This window comes from Mustelus asterias, chromosome 22 (assembly GCF_964213995.1).
Source record: "Mustelus asterias chromosome 22, sMusAst1.hap1.1, whole genome shotgun sequence".
NCBI lineage: Eukaryota > Metazoa > Chordata > Chondrichthyes > Carcharhiniformes > Triakidae > Mustelus > Mustelus asterias.
This window is the reverse complement of record NC_135822.1, coordinates 11,656,738-11,672,998: the sequence shown is the minus strand read 5'-3', so window position 1 is coordinate 11,672,998 and position 16,261 is coordinate 11,656,738. Positions and strand designations below refer to the sequence as shown.

The 16,261-nt window shown below is 45.4% G+C and overlaps 1 protein-coding gene across 8 annotated transcripts in view; it reads left to right on the top strand.

Moving 5' to 3' along the window:
- The window catches only part of espn (espin), a 281,984-nt gene that overhangs the window by 79,210 nt on the left and 186,513 nt on the right, over positions 1-16,261 (top strand). For 5 of the 8 annotated variants that reach the window (XM_078238747.1, XM_078238745.1, XM_078238746.1 and 2 more), the window contains one exon: positions 10,977-11,429. The exons of the other annotated variants lie outside the window; for them this stretch is intronic. In XM_078238747.1, coding sequence (XP_078094873.1) covers positions 11,136-11,429 — 294 coding nt within the window. In that variant the 5' untranslated portion in view covers positions 10,977-11,135. The remainder of the gene's footprint in view (positions 1-10,976; positions 11,430-16,261) is intronic. 8 annotated transcript variants of the gene reach the window in all.

Genomic DNA, 16,261 nt, shown 5'->3' with positions numbered 1-16,261 from the left:
CATTAACACTGCAATGAACTTACTGTGAAAATCCCCAAGTCGCCTCACTCCGGCGCCTGTTCGGGTACACTGGGGGAGAATTTAGCATGGCCAATTCACCTAACCAGCACATTTTTCGGACTGTGGGAGGAAACCGGAGCACCTGGAGGAAACCCACACAGACACGGGGAGAATGTGCAGACTCCGCACAGACAGTGACCCAAGCTGGGAATTGAACCCGGGTCCCTGGCACTGTGAGGCAGCAGTGCTAACCATTGCACCACCGTGACACATATTGGCAGAAGTCACAACATTGATTGACTCTTAGCCCAAAACCTTCTCTCATATTTAGATTAATATATTCTGTATCTGTGTGAAATTCCAGTTTAATGGATTTGGTAATCTCTACACTGAGAGAGAATTTAGCATGGCCAATGTACCTAACCAGCATGTCTTTGGAGTGTGGGAGGAAACCGGAGCACCCGGAGGAAACCCATACAGACACGGGGAGAACGTGCAAACTTCATACAGACAGTGATCCAAGCCGGGAATCGAACCTGGGTCCCTGGCACTGTGAGGCAGCAGTGCTAACCACTGTACCACAGTGCTGCCCTACAAATACATTTAATACACACTGAATATTTCACGAGTTATAGAAAATGCTTCATCATTTATATATGAATAGAACTATCATTAATTTCAAATGGTAAAAGCAAAAGGAATGCTTACAATTTGATTGGATGCAGAGGGAGCACACGGCTCTCACAGTCGATGTTGTGAGCAATCAGCACGCACCTCACTTCACTTACCCTTGCTTAATGTGCGAATCACTTCAGTCATACCGGTAGGAAAAAAACTACACGGACAGAACCCAGAATGTGGCAACCCGTATGCGTTGGCAGTGGTCACCAAAACATCTCGTGGGCCGCACATGGCATGTGTCCCTCCCCTTCCCCACTCCACCGCAGGCTGCAGGTTGCCCATCACTGGATTAGATCTTAGCTAGAGTACTACGTACAGTTCTGGTCACCGTGTTACAGAACGGCTGTGTTTGTATTGGAGAGGTTCAGAGGACGTTTCTAATGATGTCTCCAGAAATCTATAAGTTTAGCTATGAAAAAGGTTGGATAGGCTGGTGTTGTTTTCTTTGAAACAGAGGAGGCTAGGGGGAGATTCAATTCAGATGTATTAAATTATGAGAGTCTAGATAGTGGATTTGTAAGTCTTGGTGACATACAGTGTGTAGCGCCCCTGCCTCTGAGCCAGAAGCCCTGGGTTCAAATCCCACGATGTGGAGATGCCGGCGTCGGACTGGGGTAAACACAGTAAGAGTTTTAACAACAACAGGTTAAAGTCCAACAGGTTTATTTGGAAGCAAATGCCATTTGCTTTCGGAGCGCTGCTCCTTCGTCAGATGGAGTGGATATCTGCTCTCAAACAGGGCATACAGAGACACAAAATCAAGTTACAGAATACTGATTAGAATGCGAATCTCTACTGCCAACCAGGTCTTAAAGATAGAGACAATGTGAGTGGAGGGAGCATTAAGCACAGGTTAAAGAGATGTGTGTTGTCTCCAGACAGGACAGCCAGTGAGATTCTGCAAGTCCTGGACGCAAGCTGTGGGGATTACTGATAGTGTGACATAAACCCAAGATCCCGGTTTAGGCCATCCTCATATGTGCGGAACTTGGTTATCAGTGTCTGCTCAGCGACTCTGCGCTGTCATGTGTCGTGAAGGCCGCCTTGGAGAACGCTTACCCGAAGATCAGAGGCTGAATGCCCGTGACCGCTGAAGTGCTCCCCAACAGGAAGAGAACAGTCTTGCCTGGTGATTGTCGAGCGGTGTTCATTCATCCGTTGTCGTAGCGTCTGCATGGTTTCCCCAATGTACCATGCCTCGGGACATCCTTTCCTGCAGCGTATCAGGTAGACAACGTTGGCCAAGTTGCAAGAGTAGGTACCGTGTACCTGGTAGATGGTGTTCTCACGTGAGATGATGGCATCCGTGTTGATGATCTGGCACGTCTTGCAGAGGTTGCTGTGGCAGGGTTGTGTGGTGCCGTGGTCACTGTTCTCCTGAAGGCTGGGTAGTTTGCTGCGGACAATGGTCTGTTTGAGGTTGCGCAGTTGTTTGAAGGCAAGAAGTGGGGGTGTGGGGATGGCCCTGGCGAGATGTTCGTCTTCATCAATGACATGTTGAAGGCTCCGGAGGAGATGCCGTAGCTTCTCCACTCCGGGGAAGTACTGGACGACGAAGGGTACTCTGTCCACTGTGTCCCGTGTTTGTCTTCTGAGGAGGTCGGTGCGGTTTTTCGCTGTGGCGCGTCAGAACTGTCGATCGATGAGTCGAGCGCCATATCCTGTTCTTATGAGGGCATTTTTCAGCATCTGGAGGTGCCTGTTGCGATCCTCCTCATCCGAGCAGATCCTGTGTATACGGAGGGCTTGTCCGTAGGGGATGGCTTCTTTAATGTGTTTAGGGTGGAAGCTGGAGAAGTGGAGCATCGTGAGGTTATCCGTGGGCTTGCGGTACAGTGAGGTGCTGAGGTGACCGTCCTTAATGGAGATGCATGTGTCCAAGAATGCAACCGATTCCGGAAAGTAGTCCATGGTGAGTCTGATGGTGGGATGGAACTTGTTGATGTCACCATATAGTTGTTTCAGTGATTGTTCACCATGAGTCCAAAGGAAGAAAATGTCATCAATGTATCTAGTGTTGGCTGTAGAGATTCACTGTGGAGTGTTGGTTGGCTGTAGAGATTTGCATTCTAATCAGTATTCTGTAGCTTGATTTTGTGTCGCTGTATGCCCTGTTTGAGAGCAGATATCCACTCCATCTGACGAAGGAGCAGCGCTCCGAAAGCTAATGGCATTTGCTTCCAAATAAACCTGTTGGACTTTAACCTGGTGTTGTTAAAACCCTTACTTCGAATCCCACCCCAGAACTTGATGGCCGAGGGAGATGCATTCATAATGCAGTCGGGCAGGTTGAGTATCAACCTGCAAAAAAGCTTCCAATACGCAATGGCTGGTGGTAAGAGTGGGAGGGATTCCTGGTCCGCCACGCTTGGAGTGGTGTCCCTTAAGCTATATGGCCTTGGCAATAGCAACCTGTCCCAGGAATAACTTGCTATGGAAATGGTCAAAAGTCTGCCCCATGCACCACTAGGTATGGGAAGAGAATTAGTATTTCCATTAGCAGAGGGTTCAAAACCAGGGGGCATAGACTTAAAGTCATTGGCAGAAGAATTAGAGGGAAAACCATAGAAGCCATAGAATCCCTACAATGCAAAAGAGGCCATTCAGCTCATCAAGACTGCATCGACTCTCCAAAAGAGCATCTGACCCAGCCCCTCTCCTCCGTACTATCCTCGTAACGCCACGCATTTACCATGGCTAATCTACCTAACCTACACATCTTTGGACTGTGGGAGGAGACCGGAGCACCCAGAGGAAACCCACGCAGACATGGGAGAATGAGCAAACTCCACCCAGACAGTCATCCAAGGCTGAAATTGAACCCGGGTGCCTGGTGCTGTGAGGCAGCAGTGCTAACCACTGTGCCAGCGTGCCGCCTTTTTCCCAGAGGATGTTGGTAGTCTGGTGTTCAGCTATTTCCAGTGTGGGAGAGGCAGAAACCCTCGTCATATTATTACTGTCCCTGTAAGAGACCGCTAACTTTTTAAAAGAGGCAAATTACCCAGTAACTAACGGAAAGGGCTGCTGGATAAGATTTCACACTTTAAGACCTTTACTGTAACAAATAAACTAAAAGCAACTTTGATCAAACATTAATTAACAATCAACTACAAATCAAGCTAACCAAAATGATAAATTTTGCATTAACTAACACAGCTGGAATATTGCTTTATTTTTTCCTGGGACGTGTGTGTCATCGACAATAGGCCATATCTCTTGCCCATCTTCAATTACCTTTGCAACTGAGTGGCTCGCTACCTCATTTCGGAGGGCAGTTAAGAGTCAACCACATTGTTGTGGGCCTGGAGTCACATCTAGACCAGACCAGATAAGGACAGCAAATTTCTTTCCGTAAAGGACATTAGTGAACCAGATGGTTTTTTACGACAATTGATGATGGTTTCATAATCACCATTACTGAGATTAGTTTTATATTACAGATTTATTAATTGAATTCAAATTCTGCCAGGTGCTATGGTGGGATTTGAACCCATGTTTTTTTAAAAATTCGTTCATCGGACGTGGACGTCGCTGGCGGGGTCAGCATTTCTTGCCCATCCTTGAGGATATTTATGAGTCAACCACATTGCTGTGGATTTGATGTCACATGTAGGCCAGACCAGGTAAGGACAGCAGATTTCCTTCCCGAAAGGATATTTGTGAACAAGATGGGTTTTGACAACAATTGACAATCGTTTCATGGTCGTTATTAGACTTTTAATTCCTAATGTTTATTTAATTCAAATTTCACCATTTGCCATGGTGGTATTCGATCCCCAGTCCCCAGAGGATTACCCTGGGTTTAATCCAGCGATTATACCACTACACCACTATCTCCCCTAATACATTAGCTTGAATCTCTGGATGCACCATCGAAAGCATCCTTTCTGGATGTATCACTGCTTGGTATGTCTCCTGCTCTTGTCCATGACCTCAAGAAGCTACAAAGGGTCATGAACGAAGCCCAGTCCATCGCTCAAACCAGCCTCCCATCCATTGACACTGTCTACACTTCCCACTGCCTCGGAAAAGCAGCCAACATAATAAAGGACCCCATGCAGCCCGGACATTCTCTCTTCCACCTTCTCCCATCAGGAAAAAGATACAAAAGTCTAAGGACATGTACCGCCTCAGGGGGTCGGAGAGGAATTTCCCAGATTTTTTTTCCCCATATTGGCCCTGGGGTTTTCACTCTGGGTTTTCGCCTCTCCCTGGAGATCACATGGTCTGGAATGGGGGGGTGGGGGTGAGTTAATAGGTTGTGATGAACAAAGCATCGTAGCTGTGAGGGACAGCTTGGTGGATAGGATATCGGTATGTAGATAGGCTGGAAAATTGGGCGGGGATCCTGGATTCAGGATTCAATCCTGGACCGGGGAGCGGCGCGGCTTGGAGGGCCGAAGGGCCTGTTCCTGTGCTGTATTGTTCTTTGTTCTTTGTTCAAACAAACAGCTTCATCCTTGCTGCCATCAGACTTTTGAATGGGCCTTGCATTCGTTGATCTTTCTCTACACCGGAGCTATGACTGTAACACTACATTCTCCACTCTCTCCTTTTGTTCTCTATGAACGGCATGCTTTGTCTGTATAGTGTGCAAGAAACAATACTTTTTCCTTTATATTAATATATGTGACAATAATAAATCAAATCAAGTCAATTAATTTCTGTTTGACTTTCTGTAATTTCATAATTATGTTAGGGGTTGTGGGTTTTAACAAAAAGAAAATATGTGGTTTGTACACATAGATTCAAATTGGCAACAACAGATTTATTCTAGGAGCTCTTGCCTGTACAGAGTACAAACTGAAAGTAATACATTTGCAACACCCCAATGACATCACCATTGAATCATAAGAACATAAGAACGTAAGAACTAGGAGCAGGAATAGGCCATCTGGCCCCTTGAGCCTGCTCCTCCATTCAATAAGATCATGGCTGATCTTTTTGTGGACTCAGCTCCACTTACCCGCCCGCTCACCATAACCCTTAATTCCTTTACTGTGCAAAGATTTATCTATCCTTGCCTTAAAAACATTCAATGAGGTAGCCTCAACTGCTTCACTGGGCAGGGAATTCCACAGATTCACAATCCTTTGTGTGAAGAAGTTCCTCCTCAACTCAGTCCTAAATCTGCTCTCCCTTATTTTGAGGCTATGTCCCCTAGTTCAAGTTTCACCCGCCAATGGAAACAACTTCCCTGCTTCTATCTTATCTATTCCTTTCATAATCTTATATGTTTCTATAAGATCTCCCCTCATTCTTCTGAATTCCAATGAGTATAGCCCCAGTCTACTCAGTCTCCCCTCATAAGCCAACCCTCTCAACACCGGAATCAACCTAGTGAATCTCCTCTGCACCCCCTCCAGTGCCAGTATACCCTTTCTCAAATAAGGAGACCAAAACTGTACACAGTACTCCAGGTGTGGCCTCACCAGCACCTTATACAGCTGCAACATAACCTCACTGTTTTTAAACTCCATCCCTCTAGCAATGAAGGACAAAATTCCATTTGCCTTCTTAATTACCTGCTGCACCTGCAAACCAACTCCTTGAGAGCTTAGCTGATCATGTGATCAGCTCTTAAAGCAATCATGCAATCCTCTTAAAAATATAACATCCCTCCCCGTTTACTTCTGTGGTCATGACAACGAGTTACTATGATGTTATACACAGGATTAAAAATACTCTAGACACAGTACTGTGCATCATTAATCATTGTACGTCATCAGTAAGAAAGTAGATCAGGAGGATCCTCTTTGTTTGTATACAACCTTCTGGAATTTGGCTGTTCTTGACCCTAGAAGTATGAATTGGAACTTCACGAGACACTGTCCCAAAACTGTAAAGTCCCACCCGAGGTCAACGGACCTTTCCATGTTCCGCCCCTCACCCGCTCCGATTCCCGTGGCAGGCGGGATGGTAAAATTCTGACCCTTGTCTCTTAGGATTAATTCTGCATCATTCTCACACGGTATAGTAGCTAAGATACAATCATGAGGCAACTCAGAATCAACTAAATCTTCCGTAGTAATAAGCACAACACTAGGGACTAAAGAAGTTTGTATATATGGAGATGATTCAGAGAAATCATTTTGAGATGATAGCAGTTGGTCAGCCCGGCGTCGCTAAACTAGTTCATTTGTCAGTTTGATCCGTGTAAGAAATTGGACCAGTTTTTGCTAAAAGCAAGGCTGGTACCCATTTCTCACTCGTGGCATAGTTATGCACTATCACCAGATCTCCTTGTTGAACTGAGTGTTGTTTTGCCCTCACTTCTCATCCACAACTTGAGATTGTTTTTGATGCTCTATATCTCTGAAGGTAATAATAAATCAAACATAGTTCTCAACTTCCTCTTTAAGAGCTGTAATGCGGAAAAACTTTTGGGTAGTCGCATGAGTAGTGTTTCTATAAGATGAAGGGCCATCACGGTGGCACAGTGGTTAACACTGCTGCCTCACAGCACCAGGAATCTGGGTTCAACTCTAAACTCAGGTAACTGTCTATGTGGAGTTTGCATGTTCTCCTTGTGTCTGTGTGGTTTTCCTCCGGGTGCTCCGGTTTCCTCGCACGCACCAAAGATGTGCAAGTTAGGTGGACTAGCCATACTAAAATTGACCTTTCGTGTCAGGAGGATTAGCAGGGTAAATATGTGGGGTTAGAGGAATAGGGCATGGGTAGGATTGTTGTTGATGCAGGCCCGATGGGCCAAATGGCCTCCTTCTGCACTGTAGAGATTCTATGATCTCTATGCCAAAAAGCTATTCACAAGATGTGATAATGAACCTTGCTCTCTTGAAGCTTTTAAAAATGTTTCAAGGATTGTAAAAATTTTTCAGCTAATCCACTGACTGATGGATGATTAGGTGCGGATTTTGTATGCTGAATAACATTTACTTTGAGATAATCCTCAAACTCTTGTGAAGTAAATTGTGAAGCATTATCACTGACAATCTGTTCCAGTTTACCAAATTTCATCAGGTTTTTCAATGGTCTTTTCAGGTGTAGTAGATCTCATGATAACACTTTCTGGCCACTTTGAGTGTGTGTTGATTGTAACTAAAACCATGTAACCCTCAAACGGACCAGCAACATCTACATTCAATCATTGCATTTTAGGCCACTCCCAAGGATGTAAAAGAGACAATGGTGGTGTATTTCTTATTCATGCACAGGATTGACACTGTCTCACTTTTTCTTCAATCTGAGCATTCAGCCCTGGCCATCAAAAATAACTATGTGTTAATTCCTTCATCCTGGCTATACCCCAGGACATCCTTCATGTGAGTTGCTCAATAATTCATCCACACAGACTAGGAGGAATGATCCCCACAATAAACACCCACCTCGGATGGTCAACTCAAGCTTTCTTGACATGCATGGTTTCAAATCAGGATGTGGATGATGCGTTCCAGCTATCATTCCTTTCAATGCCATATCCATCACCTTCCCCATCATGGGATCATTTCTGGTATGTCTCAGAACTTGAGAAGTTGTCACAGGCAAATGATCTACTAGCAAAAAATAAAGAATATGAGCAAAACTAGTTGGTGGTATCTGCTCACTGGTAAAGGTAAGTGTGATAATGCACCATTAGCAGAGCACTCTGTAAAGGGGTATATCTTTTAATGCCCAAAGGTAATGGTTAAAGGTCAATAATCAGTTCATAATGTGAAATGACAACCATATAAATAATGATGAAAGATTTGTATGCCAAAGATTATGCTCAATGCTTCTTTATCTAGCTGAGCATAGTTAGATTCAGTACTAGTTGGAATATGCAAAGCAAAAGCTATTGGTCATTCTTCTCCTGAAGGCATAATATGTGAAACTACTACTCCTAATCTATAACATGAAGCAAGCAGTAGTGGTAGCTTTGGAATAAAATGAACCAATACTTCAGACTTCTGCAAAGCATCTTTGACATTCTTGTGTGCTTTCTCACATTCTGTTGTCCAGTCCCATGACTATTTCACACATAATAAATTGTGCAATGGCTTCAATAATGTAGTTCAGTTAGGGATAAATTTGCCATAATAAGTTACTAATCCTCAAAAGATCCTCAATTATGTCATATTCATTTGATGTGGAGCTTCTAAAAAAGCATCCATCTTTTTAGTTGCTTTATGTTGGCCTTTGCTTTCAATAATGTGACCCAAATACTGGACTGACACCTGGAAAAAGTCGCATTTTCCTTTCTTGATACACAGACCATATGCTTGAAGACATTCCAACGTTACTTCTAAATTTTTTAAGTGCTCTTGTTCACTGGACTCTGTAATTTGACTATCATCCAGGTAACATTGTACACCAGAGAGACCACTAAAATCATCCATTGATCACTGGAGTAGGGCTGGTGTAGATGTTATTCCAAAAGGCAATCTTTTATAACAAAAAGGAACTTTATGAGTAACAATAGAAAGCAATAGTTGAGATTCAGCAGCTACATTCATCTGTAAATATGCTTGTGAAAGATCAATCTTGCTGAATTTCTGCCCACCTGATAAAGTGTCAAAAATCTTCAATTAAAGGAAGCAGGTATTGATCAGCACACAACACTGGATTTATGGTTGTTTTAAGATCACCACAAATGCAGACTGAACTATCAGGTTCCAATACAGGTACAATGGGGGTAGCCCAGTCACTCATTGGAATTGGCTCTAACACATCAGTGTTAACAAGTCATATTAATTCTCCTTTGACCTTGCGACAAATTGCAGATGGCAATGCTTTTGCTTTGAGACTTTTTAGTTGACTATTAGCTTGAGTTTCACTTGAATCCCTTCATTGAGCCAAGTGTCTCTTCGAATACACTCTTGTATTTATCCAGAAGGTGCTGTAGGTCTGTTTCAGCATCGACCAATCTGTTGACAGCACTCCAATTATGCTTCATCTTCTTCAACCATGATCCCTCTGCCAGAGGGCGATGGAAGCAGATCACTGAATATTGTTAAGGGTGCGGTAGATAGACTCTTGTTGGTCAAGGGAATCAAAGGTTATTGGGGGTAGATGGGGAATGTGTAACTCAACAAAAACAGATCATCCATGATCTTATTGAATGGCGGAGCAGGCTTGAGGGGCCGAATGGCCGACTTCTGTTTGCATTTTGTATGTTTGTGTATCTAAATGCTAGTGTCCTTCACAGAATGGAAATCAGCCAAAAATGGACACTGGGCCAAAAAGGAGATCTTAAGACAGATAACTGAAGATCAGGTAAAAGAAGCCAGATTTAGGAAGGGTCTTAAAGGAAGAGAGAGCAGTGGAGATATTTAGGGAGGGAATTCCAGAGTTTAGAATCTACATAGTTGAAGGCATGGCCACCCAGTGGTGTGAGATAGATGAGGGCCCAGGGTTGGAGGAATGCAGAATTCTGGAAGGATTGAAGTACTGGAAGTCACTGAGATAGGCGAGGCCATAGAGGGTGCAAATCTTAAAATAGACTGGCTAAAAACACTTTGCTGGCCCCATGGTGTATTTCCCCTGAAGGAACACCCAGCATCACCTGAAGATGATGCACTTACAATGGAGTTTGATACGTGCAATTCTTTTAAGCACAATTGAACCAACCAATGGTGTTCCAGTCAAAGCGAGAATTGTAAAAGGGCTGTTTGACTCACATTGAATGTGCAGAGTGAATATGACAGGTATCACAGTTGTACTGAAGCACCTCAGAATGCAACTTGCCCTATGTAGACAACTTAAACACCTTTGCACCATTTGTGGTGACCATTTTGAAATGTCTGAATGTTTCATTGACTGTATTGGAGCACCTCAGAATGTAACATGAACTCTGTAGAACACCTGAATATTATTGCATTTTGTGTGATGGCCATTTTGAAATGTTTGTAATGTTCTTTCAGATATTTTATGAATAAAATATTAGGGCGACACGGTGGCACAATGGTTAGTGCTGCTGCCTCACAGCGTCAAGGACCCGGGTTCGATTCCCAGCTTGGGTCACTGTCTGTGCAGAGTCTGCACATTCTCCCCGAGTCTGCATGGGCTTCCTCCGGGTGCTCCGGTTTCCTCCCACAGTCCGAAAGACGTGCTGGTTAGGTACATTGGCCGTGCTAAATTCTCTCTCAGTGTACCCGAACAGGCGCCGAAGTGTGGCGACTAGAGAATTTTCACAGTAACTTCATTGCAGTGTTAATGTAAGCCCACTTGTGACGCTAATAAATAGACTTAAACCCCTCTCCCCTGCCCTTTGTTCATTGGAAGCTTGAACCAGGTAATGTTAAGCGGAACAGTGCTGTTATCCAGTGTTGTCTGATCTGGGACCGCCTCTTTCATAGATTATTCAAGTCTCCTGTAATTAAATATTCAGCATGGTACAACCCAGTGGGATTTGCAAGGGAGCAGACGCCAGGGTAAAATGGTCACGCGTAAGAAAGTGAAAGAGGGACGAAAATCTGTGAATTCATGATTTGAAAGCAGTAACATTCGATTCGAAAATGGTTCTGGATCGCTGTCTGCTCGCTGCCAAGAACGGCGACCTGCAGACCTTGCAGGAGTTACAGAAACAGGGCTTGATCCATCAGAAAGTGACCGACCATCTCGGAGCTTCCCCGGTCCATCACGCTGCTCGTTCCGGCAAACTGAACGCTCTCAAATTCCTGGTGGAAGAAGCGAAACTCCCCGGGAGCAAGAGAGCCAAGAACGGGGCAACCCCGGCTCACGACGCGGCGGCCACCGGCAACTTGGTCTGTTTGCAGTGGCTGCTCAGCGCAGGGGGCTGCCAGTTACAGGTAAGGGGGCACTGGGGCAGGAGTGGGGGCAAGAATGGGGGCAATGGGGCAGGAGCTGGGGGCAATGGGGCAGGAGCTGGGGGCACTGGGGCAGGAGCTGGGGGCAATGGGGTAGGAGATAGGGCAGCAGCTGGAGCACAGGGGCAGGAGCTGGGGGCACTGGGGCAGGAGCTGGGGCAGGAGCTGGGGGTAATGGGGCAGGAGCTGGGGGGCAGTGGGGCAGGAGGTGGGGGCACTGGGGCAAGAACTGCGTCTAAGGGGTGAAAGCTGGGGGTAGGATTGGGGCAATGGGGCAGGGACTGAAGCAGGAGCTGGGGGCAATGGGGCAAGAGCTGGGGGCGCTGGGGCAGGAGCTGGGGACAATGGGGTACATCCTGGAGGCAATGGATCAGGAGCCGGGGGAGGAGCTTGGGACTGACAGAGGTGGGGCTGGGGGGTTGAAACTGATCACTGAAATATAGCTAACGGTAAAACACTCAAACTTCCCCCAAAAGTCTCTGATCATAACAGTAAGCACCATGTGATGCTGATGGATCTATTGAGAAGAACTCCCTGTACAATTTCCCAATTATCACAATTATACTGGTTAGAACTTGCCTAACAGTAATCAGATGCTAGGTAAAGGCAAATTGTTCCATTTAAACCCAAATCCAAAGATTCAAATGTGCTTCATACTAATTTTAACGGTGTCATGAACTATTTTTGCAATGTATAACCAGCAGGGCATGAACTGTGTCTTGGTGGAGCCTACGTGAACTTCAGGAAGAGTTGGGAACAGTAAAAATTAGCATTTATTCCCTAACATCTCCTGTTAATCTCATTTTATTAGAACACGTTTGGCTTAGAAAGTAAAAAATAAATACAAATATCTTTGATAATATATTTTAGGGTCTGTTCCAATACGGTCTGAGCTCCCACGCTGCAGTTAAATTGAGTAACAGCTCCCCTTCATTCCTTGTTCAATTGCCTGCTGTTATTCTTTATGTTACTGTCTGTTTCATTTCATTAATCTTTGTACTATTTGCTCCTGTGTTGCACTTTTCTTTGTGTAATTCCCTCTTAGATTCAATTTTCCCTTTTCTATCCTGTTAGTCTCTGTATAATCCTTTCTGAATTTTATTTGTCTCCTTGTGATTCCTCCTATTCCCCTACAGATCTTTTCTCCAACTGAATACATGACTCCATGCAGTGCTCCACTGTTTTTTGTACAATTCTCTTCAACCAGTTTATTAGCTCCTTCATCCTCTCTCACCTGTCCTTTGTTCTTTATAACTCCATCCTTTCTTCCTACCCCTCTTCATTTCCCTTTGTAATCCCCTCCTGCTTTTCCATGTTCTTTTTGAACCTCCCCCTTGCCTTTCTGTTACTGCCTCTATATCTTTATCATTTCCTAACTTCCTCCCCCCTCAATTATTTATTCTGTAACTACCTCCCATGAGTAGTCTCACAACACCAGGTTAAAGTCCAACAGGTTTATTTGGAATCACAAGCTTTAGGAGCACTGCCCCTTTATCAGTTGAGTGCTCTCACCCCCTGGACCCAGTTCTTGCCCCATTATCCAGCCCCTGCCCCATTCCCCTAGCTCCTATCCCAGCTCTCACCCCTTGGACCTAGTTCTTACCCCATTGTCCAGCTGCTGCCCCATTACCCCAGCTCCTGCCTCAGCTCCTGTTCCATTGCCCCCAGCTCTTGCCCCATTGCCCCCAGTTCCTGCCCCAGTGCCCCACTCCTGCCCCATTCCCTCCAACAGGCATTCACCTGATGAAGGGGCAGTGCTCCGAAAGCTCATGCTACCAAATAAACTTGTTGGACTTTAACCTCATGTTGTGAGACTACTTATTGTGCCTACCCCAGTTCAACGCCGGCAATTCCACACCATGGCTACCTCCCATAACTAAGGGGACAAGAAGGGAATCACTGAAGTTATATTAAAATATATATATTTAGTACCAGAATGTGGACTGATTATAAATGAGATAGGATAACATTATTCACAGGTCAGAAACAGACCATTCAGCCCATCCGATCCAAGCTGTTGTTCATGCTTCACACAAACCGCCTCTCACTCTACTTCATTTAACCGTATCACCCCTATGCTTTTCTCTCTAAAGTGCTGATCCGGTTTCCTCTTTGCTATTCACCTCAACTATACTGTGGTAGTAACTTCCACTGTCTAACTACTCTCTGTGTATAGAAGAGCTTTGGATTCTAAACCTAATCTATCAAACCCTTCATAATTTTAGAGACCTCAATCAGGTCAGCCCTCACCCTTCCCCTTTCTGGACAGGAAAACATACTCAACTTCTCAGCTCTGTATCATTTCTGTAAATCCTTTATGCATCTTCTTTAATATCTCTATGTCTTCATTGTCATATGGAGACAAGAATTATGCAAAGTATTCTGAAGCTGTGGTTTAAAGCATATTGTTGTCGGGTTAATGGAGGGGGCCCTTTCCTCTGCATCTAACAGACCTTCTTGTGCCTGATGTTCAAAGATTTAAATGCAAACTCTACTTCCCAGCAACTCTTTCCATCTTAACAATGAGCTGTGTGGTCATCTGTGAATAAGATTCACCGCGGAATCAGAGTTTTACACATATCCCGCCACGGCAGATGGTGGAATTTAAATTAAATAAAAAATATCTGGAATTACGAACCTACTGATGGCCGTGAAACCATTGTCGATTGTCGGAAAAACCCATCTGGTTCACTAATGTCCTTTAGGGAAGGAAATCTGCCGCCCTTACCTGGTCTGGCCGACATGTGACTCCAGAACCACAGCAATGTGGTTGACTCTCAACTGCCCTCCAACGGCAACTAGGGATGGGCAATAAATGCTGGCCAGCCAGCGATGCCCATGTCCCATGAATGAATATAAAAAAATTGCCCCTTCCCTTAGTCACAAGGAGAAGCAAACAATGTTGTTGATGGGTTGTCGCCAAACCCTTAGGTCTTGACTTTTAGAATCATAGAATGCCTGCAGTGTAAAAGGAGGGCTTCCCGACTTGAGTCCCAGCCTAATGATAGCACTGCCAGTCTGTGTGCCAGTTCCCCATCTCCATTCTGTCCCTGGGTGGATTGTGGGGAGGAGTGGTGGCCTGCAAAGGGCAGGTAGTCAATCCAACTTGTTAAAGGCCACAGGATCAAATAAAGGAGGCTGGTTAGGATTTTTTAATATTCATTCGTGGGTCATGGGCATCAATGGTTAGGCCAGCATTTATTGCCCATCCCTAGTTGCCCTTGAGAAGGCGGTGGTGGGCTGCTTTCTTGAAACGCTGCAGTCCACGTGCTGTGGGTTGACCCATAATGCCGTTAGGGCGATTGATACAACTGAGCAGCTTGCTAGGCCACTTCAGAGGGCAGTTGAGAGTCAACCACATTGCAGTGGCTCTGGAGTCACATATAAATCAGATCAGGTAAGGACGGCAGATTTCCTTCCCTAAAGAGGACATTCATGAACCAGATTATTTTTTCCTGACAATCGATTCATGGTCATCATTAAATTCTTAATTCCAGATATTTTTTATTGAATTCAGATTTCACCATCTGCCGTGGCGGGATTCAAACCCAGGTCCCCAGAACATTAGCTGAGTTTCTGGATTAATAGTCTAGCGATAATACCACTAGGCCAGCCTATAGGTTCTGTGGCTAACAGGAGCCAGTTTAGTTGTTTGGAGGCAACTTCCCGGCAGCAGACTTTCAGGTGGCAGCTGGGCCAACATCCCAGGTAGGCCTCAGGCCTTCATGTTTGCTTGCGTGTGGCAGCAGCCACACGTTATCCTGTAGAGGTGTTTCTCCCAACCCAGTGGCCCGGCTCCAAAACTCATTTTTTAAATTCAAGCTTTAAAAAAAGTTGGAGCGAGGATCCCTGCATTGTGAAGATCCCTCTTCCCGACTTATCATCTCCAGCATCCTGCTTACGAGCTGGCAGGCCTTTCATAGAATCCCTGCAGTGCAGAAGGAGGCCATTTGGCCCATTGAGTCTGCACCGACCACAATCCCACCTCGGCCCTAACCCCAAACCCCACGTATTTACCTCACTAGTCCCCCTGACACTATGGGGAAATTTAGCATGGCCAATCAACCTAACCTGAACACCTTTGAACTGTGAAAGGAAACGGGAGCACCCGGAGGAAACCCACGCAGACACAGGGAGAATGTGCAAACTCCGCACAGAGAGTGACCCGAGGCCAGAATTGAACCCAGGTGCCTGGTGCTGTGAGGCAGCAGTGTTAACCACTGTGCCACCGTGCCGCCCAGCTTCAAGAGCGTTAACTGGCCTGTGAAGTTGCCCCTTGCCATTAATTGGCCGTCCCTGGGAAAATGACAAAGACTGTTCCGTACACAGTGCAGCATCTGACCCGCATGTGTGCTCCACAGAAGAGTTCAGAAGCCCACAGGAAAAATCCCGCAGGAATGCGCTTGGACCAAATTCCTTTCTGGGCGGTTCTAAACAAAGCATTAACTCTTTCAAAATTGGTTTAATAGAATCATAACAGTGCAGAAGGAGGCCTTTCGGCCCATCAAGTCTGCACTGACCACAATCCAACCCAGGCCCTGTTCCCGTAACCCCACATTTTACCCTAGCTTGTCCCACTGACACTAGGGGGCAATTTATCACGGCCAATCAACCTAACCCGCACATCTTTGGACTGTGGGAGGAAACCAGAGCACCCGGAGGAAACCCACGCAGACACAGGGAGAATGTGCAGACTCCACACAGACAGTGACCCGAGGCCGGAATTGAACCCGGGTCCATTAGTGCTGTGAGGCAGCAGTGCTAACCACTGTAACAAAAGCAATTCAGAATAAATGAAGAATTTAAACATCAGT